This window comes from Poecilia formosa, unplaced genomic scaffold, assembly GCF_000485575.1.
Source record: "Poecilia formosa unplaced genomic scaffold, Poecilia_formosa-5.1.2 Scaffold404, whole genome shotgun sequence".
In the NCBI taxonomy this organism is placed as follows: domain Eukaryota; kingdom Metazoa; phylum Chordata; class Actinopteri; order Cyprinodontiformes; family Poeciliidae; genus Poecilia; species Poecilia formosa.
Genome location: NW_006800343.1, coordinates 255,546 through 270,545, shown reverse-complemented (window position 1 = coordinate 270,545; position 15,000 = coordinate 255,546). Strand labels below are relative to the sequence as shown.

General features: G+C 44.6%; 3 protein-coding genes across 7 annotated transcripts in view; 1 reads left to right on the top strand and 2 right to left on the bottom strand.

The window, feature by feature from the left end:
- Nucleotides 1-3,221: 3,221 nt before the first annotated feature.
- On the bottom strand, nucleotides 3,222-6,232 carry crygn2 (crystallin, gamma N2). The gene is made up of 5 exons (XM_007576308.2): nucleotides 6,130-6,232; nucleotides 5,413-5,504; nucleotides 5,181-5,337; nucleotides 4,941-5,086; nucleotides 3,222-3,432 (listed from the first exon to the last, which is right to left on the bottom strand). Exons 1-5 carry the CDS (start codon nucleotides 6,148-6,150, stop codon nucleotides 3,297-3,299), a joined length of 552 nt encoding a protein of 183 aa, XP_007576370.1. The 5' UTR covers nucleotides 6,151-6,232; the 3' UTR covers nucleotides 3,222-3,296.
- A 2,186-nt stretch (nucleotides 6,233-8,418) lies between these two features.
- On the bottom strand, nucleotides 8,419-10,789 carry rheb (Ras homolog, mTORC1 binding). Of its 5 annotated transcripts, none has more exons than XM_016663126.1 (7): nucleotides 10,564-10,649; nucleotides 10,290-10,376; nucleotides 10,173-10,258; nucleotides 10,044-10,111; nucleotides 9,912-9,970; nucleotides 9,721-9,764; nucleotides 8,419-9,642 (listed from the first exon to the last, which is right to left on the bottom strand). In XM_016663126.1, the coding sequence occupies exons 2-7, from the start codon at nucleotides 10,355-10,357 to the stop codon at nucleotides 9,272-9,274; spliced, it is 696 nt and encodes a 231-aa protein (XP_016518612.1). In that variant the 5' UTR covers nucleotides 10,358-10,376; nucleotides 10,564-10,649; the 3' UTR covers nucleotides 8,419-9,271. The 5 variants fall into 5 exon arrangements, 3 of the variants coding, with proteins under 3 accessions (XP_016518612.1, XP_016518613.1, XP_016518611.1); XR_001659299.1 differs by having other exon boundaries at nucleotides 9,609-9,642; nucleotides 9,828-9,970; nucleotides 10,502-10,789; XM_016663127.1 differs by lacking the exon at nucleotides 10,290-10,376 and having other exon boundaries at nucleotides 10,173-10,229; nucleotides 10,564-10,725.
- An 86-nt stretch (nucleotides 10,790-10,875) lies between these two features.
- The window catches only part of eci2 (enoyl-CoA delta isomerase 2), a 31,408-nt gene continuing 27,283 nt past the window's right edge, over nucleotides 10,876-15,000 (top strand). The window contains 1 exon segment of the mRNA XM_007576306.2: nucleotides 10,876-11,028. Within this exon segment, the coding sequence (XP_007576368.1) occupies nucleotides 10,973-11,028 (56 nt within the window). The 5' untranslated portion in view covers nucleotides 10,876-10,972.

Below are 15,000 nucleotides of genomic sequence, written 5' to 3'. Positions count from 1 at the left end.
ATGATGATAATAATAATGATGATGATAATAATGATGATGATGATAATAATGATGATGATAATAATAATAATGATGATGATAATAATAATAATGATGATGATAATAATAATAATGATGATAATAATAATAATAATAATGATGATGATAATAATAATGATGATGATAATAATATTGATGATAATGATAATAATGGTGATAATAATAATAATAATGATAATAATAATAATAATGATGATGATATTCATAACCATAAGAACAATGGTAATGAATAGAGATGTGCCGATCAAGTTTTTTCCTCCCGATACTGATCACATAATTATTTATTTTTTATCATAAGCACTACCGGTTACATTATGTGGAAAAAGGAACCATGAATTCACCTTAATTTAGACAAAAACTTTTTAACTTTTTCCAAGAAGAAAACTAAACAAAACAGGCATTGTGCGAATTGTACTGCTATTGATAATACTATCTTTAACAGACTGATAACATATGAAGGCTCTGAAGAGGCTAAATAAAACCTCTCAACATTGCCAAGAAGTTCAAGTATAAAACTTAACATTCAAACGCAAAAACAGGTTCCATTACAATAAATAACAATCCAGAGTTACTGAATGAAAACTTCCTGTTAGCATGGCGGCTAGCTGATTACTGCTAGCTCTGATTGGCTGTTTCTGACTGAGCGGAGTAATTATGCAGAACAGGGAACCTGAGTAAAGTTGCCCCCCCCCACCCACCTTCTTCAAATCAGACAAAATTGGTGTCAAACGTTTGTGCTACGTTTGTGCTGCTTTGGCTTTGAAGATATTAATTAAAGTGTAAAGGTCAAAAGGTCAACCAGCCCCCCCACTTTTATGAAATCAAACAAAATCGGTGTCAGACATTAGTGCTATGTTTTTGCTGGTTTGTGCTGCAAAATTTTTTGTTTGTGCCGCTATCATTTTAAAGATATAAAGAAAGTTGGATTTCATAAAATGTTGCTGCACAAATCAACACAAATGTAGCCGAGTTGACTGACACCCATTTTGTCTGATTTGAAGAAGGTGGGGGGTTGGTTGACCTTGGATGACCTCTGGAAACATTTCTTTATATCTTTAAAATGATAGCGGCACAAACGAAAATTTTTGCTGCACAAACGTTTGACACCAATTTTGTCTGATTTGACGAAGGTGGGGGGGCCAACTTCACTCAGGTGATCAGGGAGGAGATCGATTATTTTTTCAGAGATTATCTGTCTCATGTTAGGACAGCAAAGTTTTAATATGTGTGTAAAATGTATTTTTTAAGTTAGATGCTGCAGCTTTAAGCAGGTTCGGTGTGAGAGTCACCACCAGGTGGAGCAGAAGCAGCGTCTTACCTCGCTAATTTTCCAGGTTATTTGTTTAGCTTTCTGACCGTCATGCTAATCCGGTGAGTGTTTGTAGCTGTGCGCTGCTTTACCTGCTATCTGATCCTCCGTATGTCTTTTTTACTGCAGTGAGCCTGGATGTAGCCAAACTCCGTCAAGTATCTCATTGTTTTTATTCCATATTAGATTCGTTGTGTTGATGCATTTTGACCTGCTTCAATTTTCAGCCGCAACACCAAACTTCCCCATTCATTCAGTGGTTATAGTTCCACATCGCTTAGGATTTGTTGCTGCGCGTTTGCGCAGAGTGAAGGAAAGAGGAGACCAGCTGCACAGGCAGGCTGGGAAATGAGATGATCGGTATCGGCAACAAGAGCCAATGATCGCCGATCACCGATCATGCACTTTTTCATGAAAATCGGCCCGATTATGATCGGGGACCGATCGATTGGCACACCTCTAGAATGATAATAATGAATGATAATGATGAAAGTAATAATAATAATAATAATAATAATGTAACACTGCGTAGTGATATCTAAATCTGTGTCACCATAAATAAGAGGTCGTGGGTAGAGAAAGAGCAGACACTGAGAGGGAATAGCGAAGCTTTACAGACTTTTATTCAACCGTCTCACCGAACAGCCTAACGTCTCCGCCCCTCATAAGGAGCCCCAACGAAGAGATAAAAAAACCCTCGAAGAAGAAAGAAAGAAATCCTCTGGAAGGCACTGCGCCCCCACTCATCCATGCAACATCCCCAGCAAATAACCAATCTCACATAAAACCATATTAATTGAAAAGGAAAAATAAATCATCTTATAATAATAAAATGCCTCATAGTTTATGGATTCATCCAGGATGTTTTAGGAACAAAAAGCTTTTTAACATCTGATTTTCTATAAATATCTCAGATCTTTTCTCGCCTCTATTGTTGACTGTAAGCTGATTACTTAGTTTAGACAATATATAATAATGAGTGGCTGCATTTAATAACTTAATATTAAGTTTTGTGATATTTCAGGACAAATGTTCTTCATCCAATCTTCATCTCTGATTAAAATGAATTAGTACATTTTAATATGTAATTCAAGTTTCCAGATGTATTTATTTTTGGAGATCATCAGAATATTTTCTTCATTCATGAATTAATTTTGAATTTTCTGTCCGTGAACTCATTTGGCTCATTTTGGTGAAAATGGTTTAGATTTTATTGAAGACGTTAAATGTCCACATGCTGTTTATTCCAATATGGGTTAAACATGAGTTTTAATAACATTACAGGTTGAAATGGCAGGAAACCATTTTCACAGTGGAATCTCATATAAAACTATTTTATTAATTATGACCAACAATGGATTTTATATGAATTTTATCGTTTGAATTTTGGGTATATAGTGGAAAAACCTTGAAATCAAGATTTATTTTTAAAGATAAAAATGTTAGATCTGAAGAAACGGGTTGAACTGAGCAAAGAACTGCCGGCACCACTTGTTGGGTCGGGCTTGGAACCGTAGAAACCGCCTGTACTTCAGTTTTTAGTTAAACATTTTGTTTGAAATGTTTGGGGGAGTTTACATTTTTCTAATATTCAGTTTTTAAAAGAAGGTTTTTAAAATGATTTTTATGTAAAGTTCTTCCTGTAGGACCGTTGGGTCAGAACCAGAATCCAGTAACTTAAATTATTAACACATTCAATCTGTTTTTGTAAACTTTGACGGTTCTGGTTCCGGTTCTGCTTCTGCCAGAACCTCATGGATCTCCAGAGAAGAACCTTGTTCTATTCCAACAGTAACAGTGAGGTTAGTTTGTACAGGAAGCAGAACCGGAACCAGAACCGCAACATTGATGATGAATCAGCCCAGAGACTCGGTTTGATAAAAAACTGGATTCCTCTCAGTTTATTGATCTGCCTGCTGAGGAAGAGGAGAAGGAGGAGGAGGAAGGCTCAGAAGTAGTTGACGACTCTGCGGATGGACTGGATGTTGGGGTTCTGGGCCTGCCACTCCGTCGGGCTGCAGTAGTTCCCGCGCTCCACGATGTACATCCGGCCCCGGAAGTTGGGCTCCTCGTACATCACCCAGCTAAGGCAGAGGGAGGAGCAGAGGTTAGACACTCGGAACCGCACAGGACCGGGACCGGACCTTCACAGGAACCGCACAGGACAGGTAGAAACAGAACAGTGCAATGATTCTGGGAGGACACCCGGTCAGAACCTGAGAGGTTCTCTGGGTCAGACCCTTCAGGTTCCAGTTGATCATGTGAATAAAACACAGGAGTACTGCAGGGTTCTGGTTCGGCCCGCTTTTCTTTCCTGTTGATCTGCTTCCGGCCCGTAACATCAGACAGCAGGGAAACGTGATGCTGATCATACTCGGTTATATCCATAATCCCAGTTTGGTAGATTAAAACCTGGATGAATCTAAATTTTATACTTTCAAATTCTGACTAAACAGAATCTGATTTTGGACCAGAACCTCTGAAAAAAACAATGTTTGATCCGACTGACATTGATTTGGCCTCCGGCGATGAAGTTAAGAACCTTGGTGTTTTTGTTGACCTGGATACGTTATTTATGGTTCCAGCAGCAAACTGGGAGGCAGATCATCATCAGCTCCTCCCAGTTCACCCAGCCGGTTCTGGACCAGGATTAAAACTCAACTTTCCTGGTTTATTTTATCCTAAATATCTGTAGGTCTGCTGCTACTGGAGGACAAACTAACTGTACTACTGCTACAACTCCCAAATGTTGCATAATTTGCTGTTTTTGCATTATTTAATTAAAATAAATATTCATAATCTCCCTGAATGACAGTCAAGCACATTTCACAGCATTAACAGAAAACGTCACAGTAAAGAATAAGATGATGAACCTGATGTTTACACTGAGGAACCCGGTGTGACCAAGAACCGGAAACGTTCGTGTTTCTGTTAGCTGAGCGACGGGAGGCGCTGCTCCCCCTGGTGGTGAGATGGGTGGTGGTGCAGAAAGGTGAGACGATGTTCAGACGGATACGGAGGTACTGCATGAGCCTAAAGGTGAAGAGGAGGAGCTTGATCCAAGGCGTTGCTGTATGATGGACTGAGGAGGTTCTGAACCAACTGGACCTGATGAAGGGAAGAGGTTCCAGAGAAGGCACATCTGGTAGATCCGGTTCCAGTCGGGCCACGTCGCCCCATGGGTCCATCAGACCGAAGGTGAAGCTTCATGCTACTATGCTCTTCTTCTGTTTTGCTAACCTAGCATCTTGTTGATGATGCATGCTCGGCTAGGCTAGCAAAATGAAGGGAAACGGGCGTTGGGTCCCAACAAAACGCCGACATTTAAAGACAAGCAAACCGAATAAGTTCTGTGGAAACAAGCCGGTCCAGGTTCTGGTTCTGTTGGAGGTTTCTTCCTGTTAAACTGGAGTTTTTCCTCTCCACTGTCACTACGTACTTGTCCAGGAGACCTGGCTGATAACTGGGATCTGTGGGACTGACCAGAACTCTGTCGCCTCTCATAGCGGATCTGGACCCTGAAGGACCGAGCTGAGTTGGTACTGGCCTGGTACCGGTTGTGTTCTGATGGTGTGGGTGGTGCAGGACTCACGCTCCGTCTCCGTAGACCCTGACGGAGTTGATGCAGCTCTTGGAGAAGCCGCGGCTCTGCAGGAAGGGACAGTCGTCGCAGATGTCCATGCACTGACCGGAGAAGTTGCAGGCCTCGAACAGCTCGATGCGGTAGTGCTCTCCATGCTGGAAACCGAGAGCAGACAGGTTAGTCTACAGACCTCAGGGACAGTCCTCTGCCCAGAGGGTTTCTGAGGTCGGAGCTCCTCCAGGTGCTCACCATGCGGATGGGCTTGCAGGATCCCATGTGGTCGTTGTGGGAGTTCCACCTCTGGAACTCTGGGTATTCTCCGTGCTCCAGGATGTACTGCTGCCCCCTGAAGTCCGGATGGTCGTAGCAGATCCAGGCTCCGCTCTCCACCCGGATGGAGTTCACTCTGAGCACAGGGAGGAAGGCTTTTATTGTGAAAATCAGGAGGGAAATGAGCTGTAGACTGTAGAACCTTCATCACCTGTTCATGAAGCCGCGGTCCTGGAAGTTATCACAGTCACCTCTGACCTCCAGCTTCCTGCCGGTGAAGCACCGCCCCTCGTAGAAGGTGATCTGCAGGAGGAGACGTCAGCCGTTAGTGAACCTCTCTGTGCTTCTGTCCAGGCAAACCGGGTCAGAACCGGGTTCCGGATGAAAGGATCTGAACCGGATCAGGACCAGAATTCGGTTCTGTTAAAACTCTTTAATTTGTTGTTTCTGCCTGACAAACGGCAGCGATGGCCACGCCCACGCATGATGTCACCCCACCCTTCACTGTTACGTCACATCAGAACACATTATTACCACAGTCGGGTCAGAACTTTCCAGAACTCGGCAGGAAAACACCAAGACAGGGAGAACCACGCCCCAACAAGCTCCGCCCACCTCTAACCGAAGCTTTTAATTGGATGTGCAGCCTGGCCCCGCCCCTTCTTCCTCAGACATGAAGAATAGATTCAGCATCATGGATCAGTCAGAGCTGCAGAGGACAGCACCGCCTGCTGGCAGGGAGCCGCAAACTCACAGCTACAGTCGGCAAACCATGAGGCCCAGTGAGCGGTTCTGGTTGTGGAACCGACCGAAATGTTCTGGTTCTGATCCAGTGAGCTGTTACTTGTATTGCATGAATTTTCCTGAGGTGTTGATCCCTCTGACCGACCCAGACCCGGATCAGCCGGTACCGGTACCAGTTACTCACCTTTCCAGAGTACTGCGACATGTTTCTGGTCCAACCTGTCCCTCAGCCACACACAGTGTAACAGAGAAAAAGTTGGACGGCCCAATTTATATGTCGGGGCTCCGCGCGGCGCCAAAGGGTTCTGCTGAGTCAGCGGTTCCGTTCAGGAGCTGCTGATTCTGCTGCTCACCGACTCAATGGAAACTGCTGGGAGGGGCAGCTTTACTGGTCAATGGGCCGCAGGGGACAGAGGGGACAGAGGGGACAGGACCGAGACACATCAGGAAGACAGACGTTCTGTCTGAAGAATCAACGGATCAGATGATTGATGATGTCACTGAGCTGGAGGTCAAAGGTCAGAAAATCCAAAACAGTTTATTATTCACCAAAAACATCCATCCATCCATCGATTGGGGGACAGTGTCCACTCTGTCTCCAGTCCATTACAGGAAGTGGTTGTCTGGTTCTGGATGGATGGTTTCTCCTGTGGACCCGATCAGAACCTGTGTTCGGGTCAGAGTCCGCTGGGTCAGAACCGGTAGGTTCTGGCTGAAGGCGGAACAGCATCTGGGCCGCTGCTGCCCCCTGCTGGCAAGTCCATCCTCTGTACCCTGAGTCTGGTCCAGAACCAGGTCAGAACTTTATTACTGGACCCTTGTGGTGCTGTACACCAGAACCAGAACCGCTCGGTTCTCTTGGGGAAACGTCCCGTCCAGGCTAGACAATAAAAACCCAGAATCAGTTTTATCCAGGCGGGTCTGGTACCGAACTAATCAGCCATGACTGATTAGTTTTTCTAGAACCGTCTAAAACACTTCATCAGTTCATAAGTAGCTTTTCATCAGTTCATATTCTGAACTGTTCATGCAGTGGGTGACAAACTGAAGCCTCCATGAGGCTGAGAGCATCCCGTCCTCTGACCACTAAAAGTGTTCAAATTAATGACCCAACAAAACTAATAACCTCAGTAATTATTGTTTCAACAAGGTGTTGTTCAGTTCTGAGCGTCTCGGTTCCGCTAAATAAAACCCGAGTCAGACCGACTGACCATCAGAGCAGGAGTTTAAATCGGCCTCCGCTGGGTTCAGGGACCGATTATTAATAATCACTAAATAAACATCAAGCCTGGAACCTGGTATCGTGACGGACTGAATGTCACGATTTTGACCGAAGCTCTGCTCGGCTTGCTGGGCTCAGGCAGTTGCCACGGCAACGGGTGTGTTTAAGCGACAGAGAGTAAAAAGGTCCTGATGGTTCAGAGCTGATCACCTGTTCAGGTCGTTTTACCTGGTTACCTGTGGAGCATCACAGCTGAACGTTCAATAAACCACTAAATTCATCTAGTGACCTCGTTCCTTTGTGAGTTTACGTCACAACAAACATCAAACAGGACAAATATATTTTATTAAGTAAACAAATGGACTCTACAGCGATAATTATGTGAAGTTAAATGAATTGTCTAATACAGTGGTTTCCAAACATTTTCTGCGCCCCCCCATGGATTACAAATGGCTGTCTGGTTGAAACGACGTGCGACAGGGGCGGGGGGGGGGCATCGACTTTTTTGGGGGGCAAAGTACGTAGCTGAAAGTAGACACCAACATCGGTAGCCTACAAGGTACTTGCTAAGCTTAAGGTTCTGTATTGATATTAGCTAGTCATCTTTTAGCTAACATTACCTGCTAGTCATCTTTTAGCTAACATTACCTGCTAGTCATCTTTTAGCTAACATTAGCTAGTCATCTTTTAGCTAACATTAGCTAGTCATCTTTTAGCTAACATTACCTGCATCCAACAGCTTTACTCAACTCAGTCGGTTAGTTTGGAGGGAAAAACTGTGAAAAGTTCTTTGCGTTTTGCTGGTTTACTGCCGTGATTCTAACACAAACCTACGTAGCTCCGCCCAGCAGCAGCAGGTCTCCTTCACAGGTGGAAACCCAGCGCGAGCGTTGTAGCGCTCATGTTGTGTTTAAAGGCGGCTCGGAAAAACAGGTTACAACATGTTAACAACGGATTAAACAGTTTTAACTGCTGATAAAAGTGACAGAGGACACAGATATGGGAAGTGTGGAAGCCTCTACTGTATCAAATTGACAGAGGAATAACAGAGAGTTGGCCATTCTAAGGTAAAAACCCAGCGCGTACAGTGTTCATGTTTTTGTTTTTTGTTTTTCATCCAGACGGCTTCCCGCGCCCCCCTGCAATGACACGGCGCCCCCCCTAAGGGGCGCGCCCCACAGTTTGGGAACCTCTGGTCTAATATTTAAAACTAGCTTGCTGCTCTCTGGCATCTCGCGTTGAGCTCAGAGTCTGAGGTGATTCTGGTTTTATCCAAACAGAACCAAACTTTATTATCAGAACATCGATCAGAACAAAGCTGATCTCATCCGGGTCAGAGGAGAACCGCAGGTCCAGTCTGGTCCAAAAGTCGGGTGGACCAGAACTCATCGCTTCACCGACACCCTGCGGTCCGGTTCAGTCTGGTTCAGGAGAACCTGAAGACGTGACTCAACCATGAAGATAAAATTGGAACCAGAATCACCTGGGTTCTGGTTTCCAGGTGAGCTGAGGCTCCGCCCACACGTCTGTTTAACGTCTGTCCTGTAGTTCCTCCTTTCTGCCGGGAGGTGGCGCTCTGAGAAACCAGTAGGTCTGGTGACGAGTCTGACTGAAGCTTCCGTTATATAGATATGAACTAAAATTAAAAACACAAAATCTGCAGATAATATTTAAAATTCTGACTGTTTTCCTCGTCCTGCTCTTTGGTTCTTTTCTGCTGATTGTTCCCATGAAACCAGACTTCATGTAAAAATCTGTGAATTTAAGCTCCGAGTCCAGCAGCTGCAGCTCAAAGCGACGCTCAACCGTCCGAGTTCAGGAGAGCTGACTGTCGGATAAATCTGCTCCAATCTGAGAGGAGGAACCAGATCTGCTGTGGTTCTGGAAGAAGCAGAGTCCAGTGGACCTGACGGGTCAACAGAAGCTCCTGGGATCAGGGGGCGGAGACCACTGCTGGGGCTGGCCGCCCTCCATCTGCTCCACTTCCAGGACCATCCTCCGGAACACCTCCACCACCGTCTGAGGAGCAGCACACCATCAGGAGGTTCTGGTGGTTCTACTGGTTCTGCTCAGACAGTAGAACCTCAGCCTCACCAGGTTATGTTTAGCTGAAGACTCCAGGAAGGCGGCGCTCCACGACTCGGCCAGAGCTTTGCCCTCCTCGTAGCTGATGACCTTGCAGAACCAGAACCAGAATAGGTTCTGTTAGATGAACAGGAAGTTGAGAAACAGAAACCGTTGGAGTCATGGTTCTCCTGCTGGTGGACTTCCTCCAGGTTCTATTCCAGACCACATCCTTAAACTGGGTCCAAACAGAACCACAGCCCAGAACCCTGAGGAAGTCCACAGCAGATGAAACCTGTTGGCTCCATGTTGAGCTGATGGTTCTGAACCAGCAGAACCATCTGCTTTGGGTTCTGGTTCTGATACCTCTCCATGTGGAGGTCCTTGTTCCCCACCAGGATGATGGGTTTCCTGCAGAAACACACCAGAGAGTCCAGTCAGACCCGGTTCCTCCGGCCCGGTGGATCAGAACCGTTTGGGTTTACGTACTGGACGTTCCCCACTTCTCGTGGATCACCTGAACCACCTCGAAGCTGCACAGACACAACAGAACCGTTAGGGTGGAACCGGTACCAGATATTCTGGTGGCTCCGTACCTGCCAGGAGGACATCTGGTACCAAACCCAGAACCAGGTGCAGCTGCATCAGAACCGGGATCTAACATCAACAGCAGGTCCTACCTTTTGTAGGACGTCACCGAGTAGATGAGGGCGTAGCCGTTGACGTCGGTGGTGCAGCTCTGACGGACACACCAGCGTCCGCTCAGCAGGAGGTCAAAGGTCAGAGGAGAAATCACCCAGAGAAGCTCTCACCTGTCCAGCCGTGTCCACCAGCTGAAGGTTGTACTGCTGACCGTTCAGCGCCATGGTCTTAGTGAAAACTGGAAGAGACAGAAAACCTTCAGAGATCCGCTGGCGGTTCTGGTCCAGAGAAGGACTTACTGTTCTCTATGGTGGGACTGTAGGAATCTACAAACTGGATGGTGAGAGAAGATTTCCCTGCAGACAGAGACACACGGGAGGTTCTGAAGGTTCTGGATGGGCTTTGGGCCTGTTCTGGACCGGCTCTGGACTGGTTTTGTCTGTTTTGGACCAGTTCTGAACCACTCTGCTCTCAGCCGCAGCATCAGGACCACACCTGATTGGCTGCCAGCAGAGACAAAGTTCTGGGTCAGACTGGTTCTGGTACTACACCATAAACTGTAAAAGAGCCCATCTTTGGTTCCGGGCGGCTTCATCTGGACCTCAGACAGGACAGATATTTATCCTACCTGAACCTGGAGACTGATTCTAACGCCCTGGTCCTGCCCGGTTCGGGTGGTTCTGGACTTGCCCACCGACCTGTAGACCAGCACAGCGATCTTCCGGGATTTTGACGGCGGCATGGTCTCATCTGGACATGCACAGTTGGACTTTTCGGAACCTCAGAACCTCTGCGTCGTCTTTCTGCTGGAGCAACCTGGACCCACCGCATAATTAATGAGACCGCGACAGCCATTGGTCGGTCGGAACCAAGAGGGCGGGCTTTAAGCAGCATCCTGCGTTTTGTTTGGTGCTGAGGGAACGCCCTCTGACCATTGGACAAACCGGAGTTTGCTACGCTTCCTTTAACCAATAGCAGCGCAGAACGCGGTGGCGTGGGCGGGATCTCTTCATTAGCCGCTGCTAGCTTCTGTAGGGCTAGCTCTCTCCTCCGTTTCTCTGCCTGTCCTCTCGAACTTTGGACCGGAACCCGGATTTAGATGGCCGCTGCCGCCCTGAAGAGCTGCTCTGCGTGGCGCTTTGCTAAGCTAAACAGGTAATGATGACCATGTCTGTCAAGTCAGTTATCGCGATGTTTGAACTTTAACCGGAATGATTCAAGAGTCAGAGTTAAATTAACCAGAACCAGAACCAAGTCTGAGAGCTGAAGGTGGATTAAAATGATTTGTCCTCATAGATTAGTTACAGTCACAGTTTATGACCTGAAACTTTACAGGAAGACCAGTGACCTTTGCCCCAGATAGTAAACCCTAAAAAAACCCGACAGTCTGGATTCAGTTCTTCAACATGGGGGTCGCGGCCCTAAGGCAGAACGCAGTGGTATTACAGGCAGGGCGTGAAAAGTAATGTTTGATTAGACAAACAATCAAACAGTGACGTGCGGTCATGGGAGGCAGGTGAGGTAGAGCCTCACCTTTCATCATGGAAAAATAATATACAATAACATCATTTATATTGCTATTTTCACCCTGTGGATTGTACTATAAAGTATCTATTTTTTACTTAGCTTAACCAATTTTGATTATTTTTCTCTTCAAAATTGCTAAATTTTTGTATTTTCCCATTCAAATGCTCAGAAGTGAAGCCGGTGAGGCAGCAGGAAGCTGAGCCTCACCTGGACTGATCAACCTCTCACTAACTGCACTGGCTGCCATTCTATGAGAGCAGCTCCTCCTGTCTGTACGCCGGCAATAAAATGGCTAAAAAACATTTCATATATGGACTGATTTTCCATAATTTAGCTTATATATATAATGTACAGTGTTTTTTTTGTCACTAACTGTGTTTGTATCATGTTTTGTGTGCGGAGGAGCGATCAGAAACAGAGAACAGACTCCAGGTGAGGCAGGCAGTTCTCTTGCCTCATCACAGGGGGCGCTCATGATCCCAGATATTGTGACTCCACAACTGCAGATTAAGACATAGTGAGCTAGCCATGGAGCTAGCCATACAGTAAATAAGTAAAGTACAGCGATTTGTTTTCTCCTCTCTTCCAACATTAAAGACTACATTTCTACAGTTAAACAGTTTTCTAAAGTGGATTTTCAATTGAAGCAGGAGACAATAGAGCTTCGGAGCGTGACGTCACTGCTCTAGTTGGAGGGGTATCAGCGCCATCTTTGTTGTCACCTACAAAAACGACTGTCTCACAGATATTTTAGCTATGTCACGAACTTGCTGCGTTATCAAGTGTAATGTCCGATCACACGACCGAAAAGGTAAAAAGATGGAAAATGGACTTTCGTTTCACTATTTTCCTGCTTGGAAACAACGCGAGGAGGCTAAGCTATCGGAGCTAACGAGAAGAAAATGAATGAGAAAATGAGACGTCCTGATATTACCTCTCCAACATCCCCAGATACCTACAAGTTTGCTGCAGACATTTCTATTCTGGTGAGTGTCTAAATTCGCTTTGTTGGTGTTGTGTCATAATTTATTTTGCTATGATTTTGTCCGGGTGTACTCATGATCAGTTTCTGTTGAGTTCATTTAAGTGGGTCAACCTTGTTTAGCTCAGGCTAATATTGTTTATGTAGCATAGTTCGAGTTTCGTCAGTGGACATCGAGGTTATTCCATTATTGTGAAGTAAACTATTTTACTAGTGTTATCAGATTTACAGCTTTAATACTGATGTGTGATCTGATATGTCCTCTTGAAGGCAAACCGACATGTGAAATGGATGAGCTCAATCCAGACTGGGTTCAGTGCTGAATATGGGTCACTGAGGTAAACGCCACAACAACATGCGCGTCAATTAAAGAGGCGATACAGCAAAACCATCAACGGGTTACAGAGACTGTTTTCATTATTTACCCCAGAAGAGGTAAATGATGAAAACAGTTCCAGAGGCTGGAGAGGAGGAAACGCCAGGAGAGGAGCTCAGCACCTAGAGCTCCATAAAGTGTCTAAACCATTTGTGATGAAATATGTGTACAGTGGGAAGTGGCTGTTTTGTCTCATTTAATAATTTCATGTGGGAAACATTCAAGAAACGTTTGATTCAAGCACTTCACTTAAACAGGTGAAGAAACGAATCACATTTAAAGTAAAAATTTGATATTATTAAAGGAAGATATATATTCATGTATGTATATATCTTCCTTTAGTAATACTAGTTAGGTTTTTTTCTTTGCTTAGATCAGTGTTTCTCCACCTGGTCCTCAGCCCCCTGCTCTGCATGTTTTAGATGAGCCTCTATTCCAGAACAGCTGAGAAAAATGATTGCAGGACCATCAAGTCCTGTAGAAACCTGTTAATCACCCAGAGATACAATCCAGGTGTGGCAGAAGGGAAACACCTAAAACATGCAGGATGCCGGCCCTCGAGGACCCACTTTGGGCCCCCTTGGTTTAGTTAATTAAAAATAACATCCACATAAAGTTCGTCCACCGCCACATCATGACACAAACCAGATGAAAAAGCCCATCTTTAAACATTTAATGTGTAATTAAACAATAAAGGTGACAAGTACATTTTATTAAACAGATCACACTTTAATATTTGTTGTATTTAACATATTTCAGGTAAGTGAACATGTAATGAAATAGATCCTGTTCTAGAATTTTATGTAATTGAACATTACAGGTTACAAATGTTCTTATCATGTGAGGTAATATATTTTATGAACTTTAAAAAAATATTTTTTAAATATAAATTTGGTTAAAAAATAAAAAAGGGGTCAAAATGGAATAAAAATATGCCTCATCTATATAGTGTAGTTGAATAATTTAACCGATTTTGAGTTAATAGGTCACATGACCTGGAAGCTATTGAAGAAAACATTTAATATTACTTAAAATATTAAATATGAATTAAACATTTTATAGAGGGTAGTGTTCCTCGTTTAATAACATGAATGACCACTTTTTTGTATCAGTTGGTCACAAGACAAAGCATTTATTTACAGGAGTGTCGGAAATTGACGGTCCCGATGTGAACCTCCGAGCGCTTCAGCAGGCATCGGTAGAGAACAGCTGGCCGAAATTAGCGATCATAAATCGGATCAACCTTGAGCTGAACGTCCCTTACTCCGCGGAGGGAGAATATCCAGTAACCAATTTGCAAAACAACTTTGCTGCGGTCGGTAATACAATGAAAACTCTTTTGTTCTGACTAGTTTGTTTTGGTCTGTGGGCTGCAAACATGGCGCCGAGCGCCGTAAACGTCATACGCTGTGACGTCAGCTCCAAAGCTCTATAGCTAAAGGAAGACCAACACCGGGCTGAAGGTTTTGCTTCGAGACAGTTTGATGATTCTCAAACGGAGTAGAAAAGACTTGAGGAAGGACTTGGCTTTGGATGAACGGAGATTTTTGTGCAGAATTAGCGGCGCATGGATTTCATTCATACATAAAGATAAGACAGCAATAAGATGTTTTTTAGTTTTTTAATGAAATGTGTGTTTTGTGGGCTACAGTTTGTATGTCTAAGTAATTCTGTAAAGCAGAAGCGGTAGCTAATCTAGTTTTTTTTGGTGTTTGTTAAGAAGCAATAATATTTTCTGTAACATTTAAGTTCTAGAATGTGTGTATGTGATCCTTTTGTTTGTGAAATGTTTACCTTTTTGGGTGTGTCCTTGTGGCCGCCATCTTGGAACCTACCAAAGAGGAGGCCCGCCTCAAACCCAGCTCTTTTATAGAAAGGGCCATGTTTGCTGGAGTTTGATTGGCTGGGCAGTTAATAGAGAAGGTGGGGACAACAGTATATAAGGAGACTGCTGGAAAAGATGCCATTTTGTCTTGTGAGTGGATTATGCTGTGCTGAAGGAGGCCTAATAAATCACCTTTATGTATGCTTCAGCCACCTTCGCTGAGTTTTCCTTCCACACCACACCTCTCAGTGTAACAGTGTTGAAGCCTAAAACATGAAGTTGCATTGTTGTCAGTTGCTATGGCAACGAGTCTGTGTGTAGCTCAGCGGATACAAAGCGAGAAAGTGCTTTCTCGCTCTTTCCCTTTGCCAGTGTTGTGTTCAAGACCACCCAACCCGAGACCAAGACAAGACCAAG